Source organism: Pecten maximus, chromosome 2, assembly GCF_902652985.1.
Source record: "Pecten maximus chromosome 2, xPecMax1.1, whole genome shotgun sequence".
NCBI lineage: Eukaryota > Metazoa > Mollusca > Bivalvia > Pectinida > Pectinidae > Pecten > Pecten maximus.
In genome coordinates, this window is record NC_047016.1 from 26,247,621 (window position 1) to 26,268,729 (window position 21,109).

Sequence of the window (21,109 nt, forward strand, 5' to 3'; positions counted from 1 at the left end):
AAACATTTTCATCACTTTTATTGTTAGTCACCTTTGAGTCCCATGTATACGTATACTGAAACAGACTATATCTACATTTTCCACAGGTAAACTCAGGTAATGTTTATATAGCAAAAACAACATGTTGGCTGAGTGGGAATGAACCGCAGGGACACAGGCCCTCGTATATATAGGGGCGTAGACTACGCTTGTCTGGGCGGGCGTTGAGACGTAAATGTGGGGTGACAAATCTATAGGTTAGGTTTAGGTTATGCCTCTTGCTTAGAACGATAGCTAACCTTACCCCATATTTTCCTAGTTGTTATTCTTCAGATTTAAGTGTCAATGTAAAATTAGGGCAAATTCAATATTATAAAATCCCTGAGCTCTGACATCACTTTTAGGCAGCACTTTATAGGTCCTCAGTTAGAAAATGTATGGGAAAAGTTGGTGTAAAGATAAGTAAACCTACAACTAAAAGGTAAAATAGAGTATAGTCTGTAACGTTTCGTGACGTCTCGTGACGTTACTAGTCCTTTCCCTAATCGATCCTTGATAATAAAGCATTATTTTAGTACATATGTATGTGGATTTATACCCGGCGTCATAGTAGGGTTTATCTCCCCTTCCAAGGCTACAAGTTAGAGTTGTTGTTGGAGTATATTAACTAACCTGTTTGTTAAATGGTACGCACGGTTATTTGTTACTCCTTTTTATAGTATTTTAGGGTGTCATAATTATAGATTACCATTTCATTCTCAGATTTTGTTTTCAATTTTACTAGGTTTTATAGGAATTTATTATCGCTTATGTTCCTCGTTAAATTTTGGGGGGTTTATACTTGTTAAATTAGCATCCAGTGCCTTTCCCCTTGTTGATCTATACCATTTACACATGTTTTGTTAATATATTGTTAAACTCATTCTAATCTTTTTGTTGTGCTTACCAACGTGTCCCGCCGGGATCCGAAAGAACATGGCAGTGGGAAGTAATGAGGAATAGGTGCAAAACTTTATACTATCTTAAAAACACAACGCACAATACCACTATATATGGAAGCACCAACCATTCGCCAGGCCTCCCCTCCTGCTACAGATTAATTCGTTTTAGGAAATATTATTTTTAGTGTTAGGAACTTAGTGTTAGGATAGTTGTTTGGATAGTTTAGGGTGGAATTTTGTGTCATTTTGATGTTATTTTATATAACACCATTGTCAACTGTGTCGACTAATTTTATTTAACAACCGCCCATAGTAATTTATATACAAAATCTGTGTTGCCTTTTTATTTCATGATGCCTTGCATTGATTTGATAGAGGCAACTGAAGATGAACTCTGTTTTTACAGCGATAGGGCCAACCTCGACAAAGAGGATCATTGAATTAAGAGAGGAGGGGGATATCACTTTAGCTTCCCTAAGAGACCTCAAAGTAAGGACTGACACTTGGTTAACCTGGTATGTGAAGGTTTAAAACAAGGTATGCAAGTCGCCTACATAAATATGACGAGGCAATTTCATGTGTATAGCACAAAGATGGGGTTTCCGGCAATGTTAATCGACCCAAAGTACATTTCATCCAAATTAAAGAATGATACACTTACCTTATTAACTAATTATGTAACCTAATTACTGAACTTAGAACGCAGATTGTTCCAAAACAGATAAAAAAATATTCATTTTAACGAATAAGAAAGTTTGAACCATAAACTAAATACCAAAATACTAACACAGTAAGTATACCGCCGATAATATTTGTTTTTGTGGCGAAAACAAGTCATTTTTTGTGAACAAATGACGTTTTGAATTTCTTCTATATTTAGTCCATTCAAAATTGATTAACGTATAAAGAGCATTATCACTTACCCTAATTCTGCCCAATGATCAAAACTTTACCATTTGTCCAAAGTGTTGATTTTTTGTCTTTGATGTGTATCACTCAAATAACTTGTTGGACGATAGTGGACAAAACAGACCACCCTGTTACACTCCAAACCTTAATGCATACATGTACATTTCCTTATAAACAATGCCGACATAGGCTACGTTCTTAAATGACCATCACTGTTAATTATAATTAGGACTTTAAACACGATATATAGCATGACCGAAATTGACAAAACAAACCTAGCATCAATATATCCCATATACCCCAATTTCACTGTTCTTTTGCCATTACTTTTTTTTTTACATTTCTTCAAATAGCTTCTATATCCATGATTTGAAATAGTATATCAAACCGCTTCTGTCCTATTTATAAACTCGCGTCTGATCTTTTAACACCTAATACAGTACCGATTCCACAATGAGAGATAGGTGTGTAGGTGTGGGTTATAAGATTGTCTTTAGAAGAGACATTAAAACCAAGAAACCTACTAAAAACTTCCCCGGCACAATTGGTTGTTTGATGTTTTAAAAGCAGATGGCAATAACTTTACTGTTGATCCAGAGATTGGCATGCGTGCGAAAACCGCGACCTGAAGATCAAAACGTTGTTGATGATGATGATACGTGGCGGAACAATGTACACTGTCTATGAAGATTCTCAATAAAAACTCGACCATTTTGCCCAAGCTCACAAAACACCAACTATAATATCTATTCCATGGATATGCCGACTTGTGGCCAATCCCTTGTTAGAATTAATTTTGGCATTTAATATCTGTCATATAAGACTCAGCTGCCGGAGCGATAAGATTATTCAACTTAACTGAAACGTAATATTTCTATAAACTGTACATGCAAAGGTTGACATCATGGGATGTTACTTCCACTGGGCACAGGCAGTGATGCGAAGATTACAGTCACTTGGACTCATGACGACGTACTGCGAGAAGAAGGTGCTCTACGTCTTTGTCCAGCAACTGCTCGGCCTTCCATACCTCCCGCCAGGACATATTGAGAAAGCATTCCAGAGCCTGACCGCCAAGGTAAAAACATAAGATATAATTGAAAATGACTTTGAAGTTTGCAATTATCCGATATAGGAATGTATATAAAGTTGATACAAAATCGATTGTGATAGTTCTATGGACATCAACTGGATAGTACTTTTGTGTGTAAATAAGCTTTCCTACAGAGGTAGAGGACCTTGTGTCCTATTTGGAGACGTCATGGCCGGAGAACACACACTGGAGCGAGCATCCGTACAAACAATGACTGCGAAGGTAGGTACATACCATATGCTAGTATTGTAATGAAATTATAAAAATGTTGTCACAATGTTATACTATAACATAGCGCCGAAATGCAATAGGTCATACTAAAAACGTGTACTCTAGCGATAATATCTCATCATGTTTTTTTTCCCAACAGGTTGGCACCGACGCTTCATTGATAAGGCAGGCCGGGCCATGCTCCACTTCTACCTGCTGGTACCACTTCTTCGGATGGACTTTGAATCTAACACCGTGGAAGTCACCATGCGCTTGATGAAGGAGCAGACCCTCACTCGACACCGTCACGCCAGAACCGGCTCCGCGAAAAGAAGGTAGAGCAGCTCTGGACGTAGTACGAGAATCAGGCATTGAGGACATCAGCATTACTCAGGGCAATTTTCAAGTTGTATAGTCCTGGATTTCCAGAGTGAAAACACTGAAAAGTATATATAGTATTTTGAAATAATTTGTGAAGTGTTGTGGACGATGTTAAAAAGGATTAAGTTTTTTTAGTTGTATATCCTAATTAAACAAAATTCATAAAAATGATCTTACATATTGAAAAGTATAGTTGTATTCTAAATTGTGATATGAAAAGAAATACATAAGAAATACTTAAGAAATATATATATATATATATATAGATATATTCCGATAAAAGGGCGACAACCTGTAATGAAAAAAATTGTAAAATTGTTTCAGCTAAATATATGTTTACATAACTATATATATAAAAAAAACAATATATACATGTATGTATAATTAAGTCATCCATCACGGAACTTACTAGGGAGCCGGACTGAGACTTCTTTTGCTGTGTTCTGTCGGCGTGAGGGTAACCATCTTTAAAGTGAAGATCAGTCAAACCGCTCATAAGATAAATTCAATATTGTGGTACCGTTTGGTAGGGTAAATTTCTGTTCCTCGTATTAATCATACACCTTCAAAGCAAACAGTCAATAGTAACAATACAGACAATGTAAAAATGTTACCTGTCATAACAAAGCCTACCTTATGGGAGCTAGTTCTGACAGGTGAGTGATTATATCCCATACATAATGGCATGTAATGACACAATTACATATATACAATGCACATGTATACGAAGTCTACATGTATGCAGAAGTATTTGAGTTTAATACGCGGGTCATTGATGTACATGCAACCGATAGCTTCACATACACTATACAGTACATTCAACCATCACCAAAAAAAACCGTGTTGTAAATGTAATACATAAAGACATTTTCCAAAATACATCATTAACCCGTATTAATGTCATACATGTACAAAATGTACGTCGCTTGTCCTTTCAGTGCGACTAGTCTAAATTGCATAGTATGAATTGTTATTTATTTATCCATTAATTTGTTTCCTCGTATTGTCTGAACTCTGATAACTTAGGACCCTGATGGTTAACTCCACTTCCGACTAATTATACTAACTTACCAACTACATGTATAACTTTACTGTCAGGACAGTACGTGCCATCTTCACGTGCTTTTGAAAAATCGTATTTTACATCCAATTTCTTTAAGGAAAAGTATTATACACGAAGTAAATAGAGACGTTCAACTAAGAATGTATATGTTGTATCTTACATAGGCCTTAATGAGTTCTAATCAAAAATGGTCCCTGATTGAATACGTCATGAACCATCAGCAGAGAAGAGAGGGGGGTAGGTGTATACTTTTCGGAATAAAAAATAAAGTCTTTCAGAAAGAACAACTATATATACATTAGAATAAGCACAGATAGTACACCTTACAGGACATATCACACTACAATGATTTAGATAAATCATGACGTCATAAAGACCCGATAATTACTTCCCTTTATAAAACAAATAAAAAATTCAAAGTGCAAATGATTTCATTGATATTTTTCTGTCTCTGCTTTAAAATTAACAATTAAGAATCGGACGATAAATGTAACAACTCTTTGTTAAATCTTTCAAACAAATTTCGGAAATTCATACCATATTTCTTAACTAGCGTGATTAAGATTTAGTAAAGATAATAGAGTATAGAGGTAAACTTTTGGTTATCAAAAGAAAATCCCTTATGGTAGACACCTATCTGTATATTAAAGTTAGAAGTGATAATGCTGATCAAATTGAGGGTCGTTGCATATTATTTTGCATGTCTAATGACGTCACAGCATTAAAATGATCTCCACTTGTAAATAATCTCATCATTTAAAGAAATGCGAGTATATAAATGATTTCCATGTGTTTTGCATGTTGTTTCTATCATACATAATTTGAAACCTACATTGTACTAAACGTATATAAAGTAACTGTCAGGCCTAATATGTATTTTTAAACAAAAAAGAAATGTTTACATCCAAGTCGTTTTAACTGTTGTTTAGTTCTACATGTATAAAATATCCCGTATATATATATTCTCGCCGAATACACATTTCTATGACTTTTCTAGGCCTAGAGTCCGCGACGACTTCCGAGCAAATTATATAAATTTCTTTAAAAATAATTAAGATAACTTTTTTAATTATACATCGGTATTTAGTATCATTCCTAATAATTATTGCATATATCTCAACAAAAAATATGGTAATTATAGCTGTCTCGTAAAATGTTACTCGTTGTATATCTTTTACAATCGTTCCACACGTTTAAATAATTAGATTATGCATTCCTCATTTTATATCTACCACAAAACCTATCGCACATGTTCCGTTCCAATCGCCCATCGTGCGCACATTTTCCTGCACGATCTGTATCGCACATATCGCACATCATGCAGACTTCGTGCGCACATCGTCCAGACATCGTGCGCACCTCGCACATCGTGGAACGTACGTTGTGCGATCACATAACTGTACAAGTCTATTGCAGGTTAACCATATACATGTATTTGTATGTGCATTTTACACAGTTATATTTAGTGTCTGTTAAAAGTATGGTAATGTTCATTTGTAACTTTTTGAGATATTACGGTAATGAAGCACATACCCGTCATTTACAAGTCAAATGTGATGAACGGGGTTTTGTAGAGTCTGGCCTGCTCACTTATAAATCTCAGTGTTGAAAAAACGCATGATAGATCACTTGGGTTTAGATCAATCATTGGTAGAAATGTAAATGATGATTTACCTGGATGTGACCCTGATGCAATCATTTGCACAAGACCTGACCATCCTGGCATAGGCGATTTTAAAGGCCATACAATCTAAGTCAATGCATCCAGTTTCAAGGTAGAATCCATTTTCTGCATCTGTTTGAGCGACGCGAACGTCATGTTTCCCATCTTATTGGTAGGTTGCCTGTAGTTATGGATCTCTATCTTTCCAAGTTCAATCAGGTCATTTGATGTCACAAGAGTTCTGGAAACAGGTCTAGCAGTGAACATGCCAGGAGTTACCCCGGTGATGATTCCCATACCATGAAATGTAGTGTAGCCATCCAAAGTTCGGATATTGTGGTCGACGTTATCGGCAACAAACTGGATACAGCTCTGGGGAGAAACACCATGGACAGACGTACCTTGTGACGCAGCTATGACATGTATCTATCAGAAATATGGAACCAAACTGATGGTGGGGCTGCACACCTAGGCCAATCCACAGGCGCTTGCATAGAAAATGTGATTTTCATTTTTTTTTTTTTTTTTTGATATGACAGTGGTATGTGTAATCTTAACAGAGTACACATACCACGGTCATATAAAAAAATAAAAATCACATTTTCTATGCAAGCGCCTGTGGGCCAATCTGAAGAGGTGGAAGCATAGCCCGAGTTTTCTCTGGCCCTGTCACCATGTCTGGTGTAGGGCCAGAGCGCACTACTATATGAAAACGTGGAATTATCCGACACCGTTTGGTGTCGCTAAGAATTTGATGCAAAAACAATAAAATCGGGTGTGACATAACACCTACCTTACATATATGGATAAATGAGATATTTATGTACCCCAAAACACCCATTTAGTCTCATATAGGTGTTTTATTCCGTCCGTATAGACCCTCGCTTTACGCTAGTCAAAATTTCATACTTGACTCGACGCCATATTGCTAACTATGTAGGTCGCGGTCCGCCTAATTACCCTAATCTGTGCGCGATGGAGCGAAAAGAAAAAAAAATACAACATTTATTTTTATATATATTACCGCTTATAATTTATAAATAATGATTTTTTTAATGGAATATAACATCTTTTGGGAAATAATCAACTTAGTTTTCATAATTTAAACTTTGTAAGAAGAAAAACACAATAAATGATATGTGGTCTTTTCGGTCCATTGCGTTTCGATTTGGGTGGTTAGTCGTACTGTCACTTACAAAATGGCGGGTCAACAGTATGAAATTTTGACTAGCGTAAAGCGAGGGCCTGTACGGACGAAATAAAAGACCTAGATGAGACTAAATGGGTGTTTTTGGGGTACATAAATATCTCATTTATCCATATATGTAAGGTAGGTGTTATGTCACACCCGATTTTATTGTTTTTGCATCAATTTCTTAGCGACACCAAACGGTGTCGGATAATTCCACGTTTTCATATAGTAGTGCGCTCTGGCCCTACACCAGACATGGTGACAGGGCCAGAGAAAACTCGGGCTAGTGGAAGCAGAGATCGAGGTCTACTGGCCTGCATGATGGCTTGTCCAATTGATACCGTTTTTAAAGCACTATCCTTTTCGCAGGAAAAAAACGTTTTTTTCTCGGGAAGTATGTTGATGATGAATGTCTCCTCCTAGATGGCTGAAGTAACTCCTTGTATACTGCGGTTAACATTTTGGAAGACTTTGCTAGGATCTCTGATAAAAAAATTAATTATGACTGATTATTAAATTGAATATAAAGACTTTGTAGCACCTGTTTTATTAAAGTTATTCAATGTCATTATGGAAGTTCGATATTTCACTCAAGCTTGGGCACAAAAAGGGAGATAAAAATTATGTAAATAACTACAGGGGTATTACCCTTATTTGTCATGTAGCTAAGTTATTTACTAGTCTCCTGAACAAAAGATTGTTGAAATGGGGCGAATCTGAACATGTTATTACAGATGCGCAATTTGGGTTTAAGCCTGGTTTTGGTACACGTGATGCAATATTTGCATTGCATAGTTTAATAACAAATACATTGCAACGTAATAAAAAGCTTTTACTGTGTATTTGTCGATTAAAGTTCGGCATTTAATAGTGTTACTCACGATAAATTCTGGCTTAAATTATGGAGAAGTGGAATTAGGGGTAGGCTGTAAAAAGTAGTTAAATCAATTTACGAAAATGTAAAATCCTGTACAAAATTTAGCGGGTAATTATCTGCTATGTTCGATTTGCATGTTTGACTCTTGGAAGGGGAATCGTTATCCCCGATACTATATTCTCTTTTTGTAAATGATATGGAAAGTGCACTAATTAACTCTAACTGCCATAGCTATCAATTGCAACTCTTAAATTTGTTCATTCTCATGTGTGCTGATGATACAGTTTTATTCACCGAAGATACTAATGATCTCCAAAATATGTTAGATTGTTTGCAAACTTTTTCTAACAAATGGAGTTTAACTGTTAATATAGAAAAGAAAAAAAAACAAAAAAATTTTTTTTAGAAAGAGCAAGCGCAAGGTGAGAATATAGAAAAAAAATAATGTAGTTGATATTTTTTGTTATTTGGACCTAGTCTTTAATCAAAACGGAAGATTTACTATGGCACAGAAAACATTAGCATTAGAGCAAGGGAAGGAAATCGTTTTATCTTCTTAAAAGTAGAATTAAAAAACATATGCTTAAAGGGACATTCCTTCATTTGAATAAAGTTTAGGTCGTCAAAATTAAACTACTGGAAAATATGTATTTTTTCAAAGTAGTCAAAGTTATAATCTTTACATTAATGAGGCAGTTTTACTCTCAAAATAAACCAAACTCCTTCGAATATTAAGTCCTGAAAATTCTTAATTCGTCCCGAAGTATCGCTCATTACCGCAAAGACATACAGTACAAAAAAGTATACGATACGCCTTTTTCTTATACATTTCGGCGTTAATTTCATTACATGTAGGCACAACAACTCATATAATCATCGTTCGGAAATAGATTTTATCAATAGAAATTGTGCATATCCCTTTAATGCTGAAACTAAATTATTACTATTCGATACACATGTATCGTGTACACTTAATTACTGTTGTGAGGTGTGGGGTCATCACCCAGGACCAAGAAGTATTGGTTAAAGTTGATAAGAACAGATACTTGTATATTAAAGTCGTGCTATGGTGCTCTATTTGAGCTCAATATCAGAAAACCTAATTATAAATAAAATTGGGTCTATGAGATAAAAAATGATTTATGTAGACATGGGTTTAACTATGTTTGGATTGCTCAAAATGTACATAATGAAACACAGTTTTTGAAAACATATACAGGAATTACAGTGCATTCGATAATTTTTCAAAATGCCAAATTTATAAATACCATGCTTGTAGCTTTGAAATTCAATATTATTTGGAAAAAAAAACTGTTAATTCCAAAACCAAGCACATATTAAGTACATTTCATATGCATGCACATTTTCTTTATATTGAGTCCCGACGCTTAAATGGTGTTCCGAGAAGCGAAAGAATGTGTACATCTGTAAGAAAATGATGTAGAAGATTAAATGCATTTTATTCTACTACTATGTCCAGCTTATGCAGAGTTAAGTTTATAAAGCAATATCATCATAGACATCCGAGTATTTATAAGCTTATAGAACTACATATTTTGTATTTTCATGCAAAAAAATAAAAACTTTAAATAAAATTAGTAAATGGCAATATTTGGTGCAAGCAACAGATAGACGAAAATGTCGGAATCTGTAGTTAGTAATTATATATCATATACAGTTCGTTCATTTAATTTGATTGTAGTTAGTAATGTAAAGAATTATCCTCCACCATCTTAAAAGTATGTTCAGTGATTCTTGTATTATGTACATATTGTATTTGTATAACCAGAACCGTGTTTATCAGATATCTGATATACACGTCTCTGGTATAACCTATATGCTGTATTGCATTTGGTGAATAAAAACTTGAACTTGAATATATCAGTGGTGGTTACACACGTCAGTGGGGACGTCTAGTGTTGCCTCAGGCATCCTTTGCACATCAAACAGGTGTCAATTGTGTTTTTGTATTGAAGTAGGTTTTCAACTTAGTAGAAATAAACTTGTGTCAATATCTAGTAAGTTTGAGTGAATATAAATGTTTGAGTGAATATAGTTAAAATGTACTATAATTCGATATAGATACCCCGTTGCTAAGATATTTAGCGTCTTGCATATGTGTGAAAATTACTGCAACAAGGTAAATGTGGCGTAAATATCTCTCTTTTTCGTAAATAATTATAACCATTGTTTACGTTATGCGAACATTTGTGTACTTGTTTTCCCCAACACCACCTTAATCAGGACGCAAAAAAATATGTTAACATACATTAATTCATATTGGGTTTTTTTTCAATCCTTTAGATACATCTAGAATTTGTAACTTAATAGCAATCAATGCCATATTCATTGAATATTCCAAATTACCTTTGCAGTTTTTAGTAACTCCCAGGGGCAGTATAAAAGTGGCTTAAAGCATGAACCGAAAGTAGTTAAAAACTCATGCATGATTGGTGACAGCCAATAGGTGGCGTTGCATTTGCTGCAGTCTCTAGATTTGACATACAAGCGAGCTTCGAATCCGCTTTGTTCCGAACGGTGTACAGAGAAGCACACAAAGCGCAATGGATAAACCAGCTGGGAGCGTAAGTTATATTTTTTCGTGTTTCAAATGATTACATGCCAATAATAATTAGTTTATGTCATAACCCTTATGTCTGTGATATCCTTTATTTAAGTACCTAAGTGATTGTAATAATCCGCTCGAAGTTAGGGTAGAAAACCAGAATTTCAAACTCGATTTCAACTCGAGGAAAAGCGTTTGTCTTGAATATTGGCTTGCGTGAAAAATGACGAATAAGGGTGTCATTGAATGCGATGAGAAAGTATATCGAGAAAATATCATGAGATTTTTTTACTTTGATTCATATTTGCAGAAGTCTTGCTTCATTGAGGCGCCGCCATGCAAGAGCAGGTGCTTTCACACGTATACCACCCTGTCAAAAATGTGAATGGGGCACAATGGGGGTTATGCATTTTATATTGAAACGCATCAAGAAGGCTTTTTTACCCTCGAATATAATGTTTTTATACAAGAATTGTTTCGTATAACCATAAAGAGTGGGTTCATCATGATCATATTCTGTTACTTTTCAATTTTATTGTTTTGATATTCTTAGGTTACCCCGTCGGGCGCCTTATCGATTTTTTTTCAAACGTAATTTCTGTTCAACAAAACGAAAACAAGTTCTTTTCGTTTATACTGTTTTAAACTATGTTTTGACACGAGACATATAGTCATATTTGAAAACCATGTGCACTGTTTTGTTTTATTATCAAATACCAAATGTGTTAAAAATCTAGATTTTTCTGAAATAGTTTTAATTATTGATTGGTTTGCAGATAAATCCAAACTTTTATTAGATTTTGCAACTTAAGTATGTAGAAATGGTATATCTTTCATATATTCAACTTATAAATATATATACATTATATACTGTATAGATTAGATACTGTATCTTCTAGATATTGCTAATTTCTTCATTGATTTTTTGCTTGTCATTCTTTCGATTAATGATCAGAAATATAGCAATGCAAGGGTATGTGATTTCACACAGTATATAAATTCGCACATCTGACGCTTTTTTAATTATTTTCTGTGTGCTTGATTTTTGTTTACATGGTGACTAATACCAGACTTTTGCTATTTTAAATGTATTTCTTCCAATTAACTTAATATGTTATAAAACAAAATCTGTACGACTGTCTGGAAAAATGGATACCGGATGATTGAATGTTCTATCCCAGTTGTTGATTTTGATGTGCATTTGCAAACATTTAGGGAAAATACCATTTGATCAGAATATAATGGAAGCTGAATACAAATCCACCAAGTATAACTAATAACAGTACTAGTGTTGATCTGTAGACACCCCATCACTTTTGTCGCCTTGTTTACATTACCTCTGTAGGGAGCGGTCATTATTTTAAGCAGAAATGGCGGTAAATTGACACTTTCCAATTTTATATTTGTTCTGTTTTTGAAGATTATTTTAACTATGGCACAGCTAGGGCTTTATCTTAGTTTTGGATGTTGTTTGTCTACAAAATGGTTGAAAAACTATTTTTATCATCAAAATTAAAGAAGTTAGATGGGTGTGCAAAATTACGTTCCCAAACATCTTTAAACCCAGAAATAAACACAAGTTAACAACAATTAACTCCCATGAATAGTGATACGCTTTCTTACATCAGGTAAAAACACTTGTTATGAGAAACAAAATCCAGTGGTTGATTAATAATATGACCAATAATAAGATTAAGGATTGAAAAAAATGCATTTTATACAAATTTCTTTTATGAGTAATTTGACCCAAGTTAATTTCACCATTATGCTAATTTAGACATCCTCTACTTTGAACTAATTGTATTAATGATTAAACAAAATAGCCGATAGATTTTGATGTTGACTGTTAACTTTGTGAATACAATGTACTGAATATAGCTGTTTACCATATTTGTATTCAAATAAAATAAATATTCATTAATTTACAGGGTAATGCTTCCAGCATATCAAGAAAGAACAGAAGACAAAATTGGTGGGCTGAGCGCAAAAAAAGTCGTGAAGAAAAACGAGAAGGTGACTATAGATTTTAATTGTTTTAATGCATCAATGATAGCATTAAGACTGCTACCCAGGTATTCAAATTTAAACATTTATGTTATTTTCTGCACATGATGACATACTGGTTGGAAACTCTTCGGAAAAATAAGGCGCAATTTATGAAACAACTTAATATGATAACATTTAGGTGCACGGTACAGCACCCAATATAAAACACCCAATATAAAACACCCAATATAAAACACCAAAATTTATATTGAAGTTTATTTGATTGATATCTACACTTCTTTTTGTTTAAGTTTTCTTTTGAACAGTTTTCTCTTTTGACAATTTTCATTGATTTAAATCTTCCAAAATTACCATAACTTGGAAACTATAAGACTCGTGAATTTTGTCAAAAACTAAATTGTTTGAAGAAAATTTCTTTATATATATCAGTAAATTGGAAAATTGAAAAAGATTTGTTTTTAACCTGACTTTTAAGGAATAGCTGCACGTTTGAAAGTGTTCAGTACTAATTATACTGAATTCTCTCAATTCAGTATTTGTAATAAAAAGCTCCACAGATATGTATGTCTTGTGTTAAATTTTTGTAAATACAACTATTCTGATATAAAAATCTGGCACTACAAATGTGACTGAAGATGACAATAAAAAGGCATTTTTGTTTTTTTCAGGTTTGAGAAAGTTGATGCCTGATAATAAGCTGCAGGACAGTGTTACATCTTTAGTGGAACAGAATAACAAGGGAGGTTTCAAGGCTAGTGTAGCAACTAGGAATGCATTAGCACAAGCTGTGGTACCGGGCAAGATGAAAGTCGAGATGAAATCACAAACAAAACTTAATTTCAAAACTGTTAAATCTAACTCAGAAAATTCAAAGAAAAAGGATATCAAAGTGAAGGTTAAAGAAGAGGTAAAAGATGTGTTACCTAATGTTCATATAGCTGGTGAGCAGTCGTCATCCAAACATATGGCCAAGGCTTACGTGCTCTTTGTTGGAAATCTTCCTTTCAACATTTCAAAGGAACAGTTAGAAGAACATTTCAGGAAAACAGGTAAGATGATTAGATGAACGATGAGTGTAGCTAATTATGATGCATGCTTACCATGGTATATAAGATCATCAAGGAACAGAGTGTACATGTACATCGGTGATCAAGGGTTATCAAATTGTCCTTTGCCTGTGGTCTGCCGCTCATGTGGCCTTGCATTGGAACAATTTTTGTGTCACCTTCGACGGGTGTTGGAATGGTGACGCATAGGCAGTGCTTTTACCCATCAATGTTTAGGTTTTGCATTTAGCTCTGTTTCTGACAAAGCTAGACCATCAAACCTTAAATCATAGATGTAGCATGGGTAGTAGAGTCCACTTCACTAAAAATATTTTGTGTATACATGTTCCATTTTGAGATTAATTAGAAAAACCATAGGGCTGACAGGTAGCCATCTTAGATTTTTTCAGTTGAAGATTTCTCAGAAAGTACTTTGTGGATACTTTTCTGACAACCAATTTGTTTTTGATAGGCTCTCTTTGTACCTTAAAAAGTTTTTGAATATTAAAATATTTGAGGAATTGATTTGATTTAAACATATTAGGTTGCCTTTGAATACCAACAGGGTTGGGGGAATTAAAATGTAAAAGCTTAAGCTTGTTTTTCCATCCCAATGAAAATGTTTGTAATTACGTATACAGACAGAGTGAAACTGTAGCATACTTTAAACACTAAAGGTTGGAAATATTACAATGACAAAAAGTATGAGGAGAAAAGTTCATACAGACGGATCTTGCTGGACAGCCTTGGATCTTTTTAGTTGTGGCATTCCCAAAAGCTATATTATGGAAACAATCTCAACAGTATTTTGATCTATTGCCTTTGGGACAACACTGTTTAGTACCAGGTAACTCCTTACTAAAAGTAAATGAGCTGGTGACATCTATATCATGATTGTTATTTTGTAGTCTACCACACTACAATTTTCATTGATTTCATATAAGAATGTTAAACATCACACATTTGATTTTCAGGTGGCGTGAAAATGATCAGGATTCCAAAGGAAAAGGGAACAGACAGAGCCAGAGGATTTGCCTATATAGAATTTAAAGACAGAATAAGTCATGGGGTATGTACACTGTATCAGAGTATTAAATGCAATTGTTTAAATGGAAAATTTAGCTAAGTTTGTTTATTTTTATCGATTGTGTCGCAAACCTGCCATGAAAATATTGTTTGATATGCCTTATTGACTATTAATGCTGTATAGTCACAAAACCAATATGCCTGTCAACATTTAATTGGGAGTATTATGGTACCGTGGCATGGCATTGTCCGTCTGTCACATGTAGTGAAACTTCTCCCCGAAAGACATTTTGTTTCTACTATTTATGCCAAAGTAAAAAGTTTATTTCAGTATTGGATTTTTTTGTTTGGAGATCTCCTACATTTGTTAACCAATTTCATTGAAACTTTTAAAGATTGATAATGAAGATATAAAGCTGTTTCCCTAAACAACATTTCGTTCAAGTATTTTTGATTACTTGTATCCTTTAAATTATTAGAAAATTAAACATTGACTTTGAAGTGAAAGTTAGGGTTATAATGTAGAATGCCACCTAACCACTCAAAAAGGTGATGGTAATCTTATTTCATTATAAGATAGTATAGAACATAATATGGCATCTAACTGGCATATTTTACCAGTCACGTCAATTGATAATCACAGATTACTACTAAAGCTACAGCTAAAAACTACAGCTAAAAATTAACAAGATGAGTTGGTTTTGAAATGTTGGTCGCATGTACATGTGCATACTTGAACAACAGAAGCTCAAGTGATTTGTAATCATGCATTCATTATCTTGGCCCAGCTATCTTCTTTTGAATGTATGAATACATGTTTATTGTAGCAGGAAATGAACTTGCAGGTAATGCCTCAATCATTGGCATGAAAAATTGATTTATTTTATGTTTAACTAGACTGATACTATGAAATTTTGATGTTATGGTAGTTTATCTCCTTTCAAACAGTGGTATGTGTTTGACAATTTATGCGTCTTCAACAAATATATAACAAGAAAATGATGTAATTTTCATTTATTATTGACTTAAGAATATTCTTATTTTTTCAGATTGCACTCCGCCTTCATCAGACAACCTTAGCAGGCCGCAAAATCAATGTAGAGTTCACATCCATCGGCGGTAAAAATAAAAAGAGGTTGGAAAAGCTCAAGCTTAAAAATTTGTCTAAGGCCAAATTCAAAATGCCTTTGGAACACTGACCTCACTGTTTGTGTCAGCATTGTGTTTGGTGAATGAAAGAATACATTTGTGTATCTAAAATACACTGTAGTGTTTAAATGTAGTGAAAAGGTTCAAGTTGTGAAAAAATCAACTCTTATTGAGGAATTAAGTTCACAATTAAAAATTAACATAGAGGGCTATGTGTATTCTGTAACCTGATATTTTTGTGAGAACCAAGCTGTCCAGATTAACAAGTTCAAGTGTAATTAGTTTGCATTGATGTTATCGTATGGAGATATTGTTAATGAGTTTTTTTTCAAATGCTGAATGTAAAACCTTCACTGTATTTCTCTGGTGCCATTAATACTTGTTTTAGGGAAGTCAAAAATATTTAGTAAAGATAATATTTGAAAGATTTTTAGACTTCACATTTAAGCTTGTATTCAGTGAATTATAATAATGACTGCAGAGTTGATTACCTTGCCTATATTTTTTCATGAAACATGATATTGCTTGTTCACAAATATCACCTGTTGTACTAGTTTATTTTAGGCCTCATCTTTTGTCAAAAACTGCTCACCTTTCCCGTTAAGAAAGTTGTATCCATACAGTTCCACAAATCTCATTTTCATATGATTTTCATGAAACTAAACATGTATTTTCACCATTCATGTTTAAAATACAATAAATAATGTGTAATATGATTATTTTGATAGTACAAAATTAAAGACAATTTCCAATTAAAAACAAAAGACATGTAACACAGGATGCATTTTGAGTCAGAAATTAGCTACAGAAAATGTACCAATTAACTGGTGGGTATGTAGAACTAATATTCACACCCTGCATATATAGCTACATTCCTCTCAGATGACGACCATCTGTCAGAAATCATCCATTTGTTATCTATATAAATGCAGCTGGTAGGTTAAGGTATACAAATGTGATTGCATTTGACTTGATGTATCCTATTTAATTCTAAAATTAGACATGCAATTAACAATGTTTATTTACTGAACATTAGCATGGGCTCGAGAAGAGTGATCAGTTTAAGTTAAGTTAAAGAAGTAAATTTCTGAATGCAAGACATACACATTTATGTATAGCAGCCAACTATAGATGATAATTTCCTGTTGACCCTCTTTTTGAAATATTCTGACCATGAAATGGAGGTTTGATACATTCGTTGATTGGGAAAAGCATCATAAGGTATGTACTCAAATTTTATATTTTGAAGTTCTCAATCATTACCCGGGTGAGCTGAAAATTAAATGAAAATTCCATTGAGTGAAATGTAAAAGGTCATTGTAAGGCTATGCCAAAGTGTACTGTCACGGTTAGGAGCACAGGGACTTGGCATGATCTCCCAACCCTATTGACTGTGTGTTAGGAATTTGGCCAGGTCCGTAAGGAGTCAGAATTAGATATATGTGTAGTTTGCATGAATTCATGTACCCCCTTTATTAACATTAACAAGATATCAATACACGCATAATTACTGAAATAGCTTCAGAGATGTAAGACTTTATATCTTTTCTCTCTAAATTATTTTTGTTTTGGTAGTATATTTATCGCCTTGATCCATTTGATGGAATATATGTATCAAATCTGACAATACACACAGAAAATAATTTTGTGTATATTATTACGCTGATACATGTGACTGGAGTTGTGTGAGGAAACTACCGTATGATATTTTGTATGAGAAATGTATCTCTGAAACTTTCTTAGATGAAACCCAACAGCTTGTATTTAGATTCACCAATTATTTGTGTCATAAAATGAATTATCTGTCATTGTTCACATTGCTTATTGAGAAAGGTTTTTCCTTCTTCTTTTTTTTATTTCAAAAATGGAAATTAAATTCACGTCTGTTTCTTTAGTTTTTGAATATTTTAATACCTTACCCCAAACTATTTTGGGAAATTGAGAAGTTAATGAAATGTTTAACAAATAAGTTTTCTTAACTGGCATGGTAATTTAGTTTTCCTGTTTTTATCAGTGTTTTTTTTTTATTTGTAGTCTACCAGATAAGATATTGTAATTTAATTTCTTTTGAAAAAAAGGTAAAATTCTGTATAACTTGGCAGAACAAGAATGAATGATAATATCTATCCAAGTTTAATCATGGATATCAGAATTCATATTAAATCCTGATTAAATACAAATACCTCGACTCCAACTGTGATTTTAAATATAACTATTTATGAACATAGAAACCATTGTACATTATTTTATGTTTATTAAAGGTATATATTAAATTTATACACTCAGTCTATTAATCTGACAGTTGTGGACAATAAGAAGTACTAGATTGTAATAGGGGGAATAATGAGAAATACCCTGCCCTCACTGGGCCTCGAAATAGTGACCTCTCCGAGCAGAATCCTATTACCCGAGCCCCACTCGATTTGAACTCTTCTCAGAAGAGAAGCCTTCTAAGAAGATCTCATTCCGTTAGATGTAAATCAAGTAAACCGGGAGACTATTACCCAAAATAAACAAGTTTTTAAGTTTTCTCAAACACTATGATACAAACACATGCATGTATGTGTCATATATCCTTCCTTAGTGAAACTCGTCACTCGCACACTTAAAACATAGTCTCCGCAATCTTGGAAGAGAAATCTTCCAGCTTCGAGACGGAAGAAGTAGAAGATCTTCCAGAAGCAGAAGGGCTTCAAATCGAGTGACCGGAAGATATATTCTAGAATGAGAAGAGTGCAAATCGAACGGGGCTCAGGCTGAAGGGAAATTACCACTAGTCTGAGCTAGTAAGATGGCTGATACTCTCAACTTTTACCCTCCTTGGCTGCCCCAAAAGACTACTACAACCCAGTGGGTTCTTTAGCTCCAAAGATGCCTCTCAATCTCCTGTAGCTTACTCCTGGAGTTGTTAACGTCACCAAATTGGTCATAAGATGGAATAATGAAAAATACGCTGCCTACACAGGACTCGAACTAGCGACCTCTAACTCTCCAAGTGGACATCCTACCTCTAGGCTACAGGGAAATTCTAGTCTGAGCTAGTAAGATGACAGATACTCTCCACTTCTAACAAATCACCAATTGGTCCTAATTGTTGTTAAGTTGAAGTAATTGATATGAAGTAAAACAATCTGGCAAATGAAATCCTCATGTCAATAGGGCACAGAATGGGTTGCAAGTAACTGAAACTGATTAAAATCCATACAAGGTTTTAAAAGTGCATTGCATTTTCTATGGTATATTCAATATTTTTAGTTTATCAGACTACACAGAACAGGTCTCTACAACATCTTTAAGGTACATGGGTTTCTTTTTTTTTTACATAAAATATGCTATTCTCAAACAACTCTTTGTTTTGCTGGATGCATTATGAATTCTTTTTTTTTAATCTAAACTTAAATCACAAATTCAGAATTTACAAGGATTTTCAAAAATAAAGTATATAATGAACATAGTACTTAAGATATCTTTGTGGTATATCCATGTTTTGTTATATGTACAACTTTTGTCAATATGAGTACAGTTGTTGAATTACATGTATATGCCACAAACAGCCTTGGCAAACCTTCATTAAAAGTTTCTTTTAATTAAATTGTTTGTTTTCATTTAATGTAATATGTATATTTCTTTCTCTAAACAAGTAAACTATAAGATCATTTGATTGATCAACAACAGTTGTATTGCAACCATCATGCTTTTTGTGTGACAATTTAATTTGGTTACCTATGGTTATGGTCCAACATAGGCATGAGTATGAATCACTGGATTGAGGATATGGCTTGTGATTTAGTTTGTAATGATGGGGAAATACTGTTATATTAATGCTTAAGTGCTTAATAATCATGGTGCATGAATTTATCAGGTGTGAATATTTTGTTTTTATGCCTTTGTAATGGGAAGATAACTCGTTTTTGTATCCATTACAAAATCTTTTTGTGCAACTACAACTAGACATTATACAGTGTTTCAGCACAAGAAATGCTACCCTGGTAATTGATTTCTGATCAGATTGTTTTGAAAAGCGTTTTCAACATTTGAATAAAAACAAAAACAAAAAAACATTGATCTGGAAATTTCCCACAGAATATACCTGTGAACAGACATGAACAACATTAATGTACGACAGTTTAGTTAAAAAAGATTGGTGGAGGTTATTAGGAATGACATGTGTAGGACAAGTTTTGATTGTCCAGTCAAATGATGAACTCTATACTGCCTTAATGTTTATATTTTATGTTATTTCGGATCTGTTCATGGTCTCACCAAACATTGATTTACTTTTTTACAATTAATTTGTTTTGTTTTGGTATGAATTACAGCTTTAAATTTGAAACATTATATTTCAGAATGAAACTAGTGATGTGTGGTTTGGTGTATCTACAGTCAGCTTTCATTCTGTTGTAACATTTTTATCAACGATTTTATTTTTTTGTTGGGACAGGACAAATCAAAGCTAAATGATAACGTACAAGCTATGGAGGTAAACATATCTACCTACGTATGCATGGCCATATTTTGTAAAGCTGTACAAATTTGGAGTCACTTACTTTCTGTTTTTGTTCCAAATTTTCAAAATGCTATGAGTCTTGAGTTTATCTCTTCACATTGAAGAATAAAATTAAACATTGTATATGGATGTCTTGAGTGATTTTTACTTGGTCTGGCTTTGGAATACATGTATATGGAATATAGGATCATAATGTCTGTCCACGATTTACTTTGAAGCTTATCTTCTGTGAAATTTCTCATAAAGTCTTGTATGGTTACATAATGGGATGATGGTGTGCCTCGTACTGAAGTAGGTCATGGTAACCTATATTTTGACCTCAGACTTCATAATGTGTGAATTGTTTTTTTGCAAAATCCTCTGTACTGTTTCAATGTTCTAGAAGAGTTTGTTTGGATACATCTTGGTCATTATAAGACAGTTATACCTGAAGTAGATTATTACTACCAATTTTTTTATCTCCAGAAGTAAACCGTGGTGCATAACAGGATAAATATGAA

General features: G+C 33.7%; 1 protein-coding gene across 1 annotated transcript; it reads left to right on the forward strand.

Moving 5' to 3' along the window:
- Positions 1-10,772: 10,772 nt before the first annotated feature.
- LOC117321653 (uncharacterized RNA-binding protein C365.04c-like) lies at positions 10,773-20,734 on the forward strand. The gene is made up of 5 exons (XM_033876159.1): positions 10,773-10,893; positions 12,803-12,887; positions 13,550-13,930; positions 14,902-14,996; positions 16,003-20,734. The coding sequence occupies exons 1-5, from the start codon at positions 10,873-10,875 to the stop codon at positions 16,150-16,152; spliced, it is 732 nt and encodes a 243-aa protein (XP_033732050.1). The 5' UTR covers positions 10,773-10,872; the 3' UTR covers positions 16,153-20,734.
- The last annotated feature ends 375 nt before the right edge of the window (positions 20,735-21,109 follow it).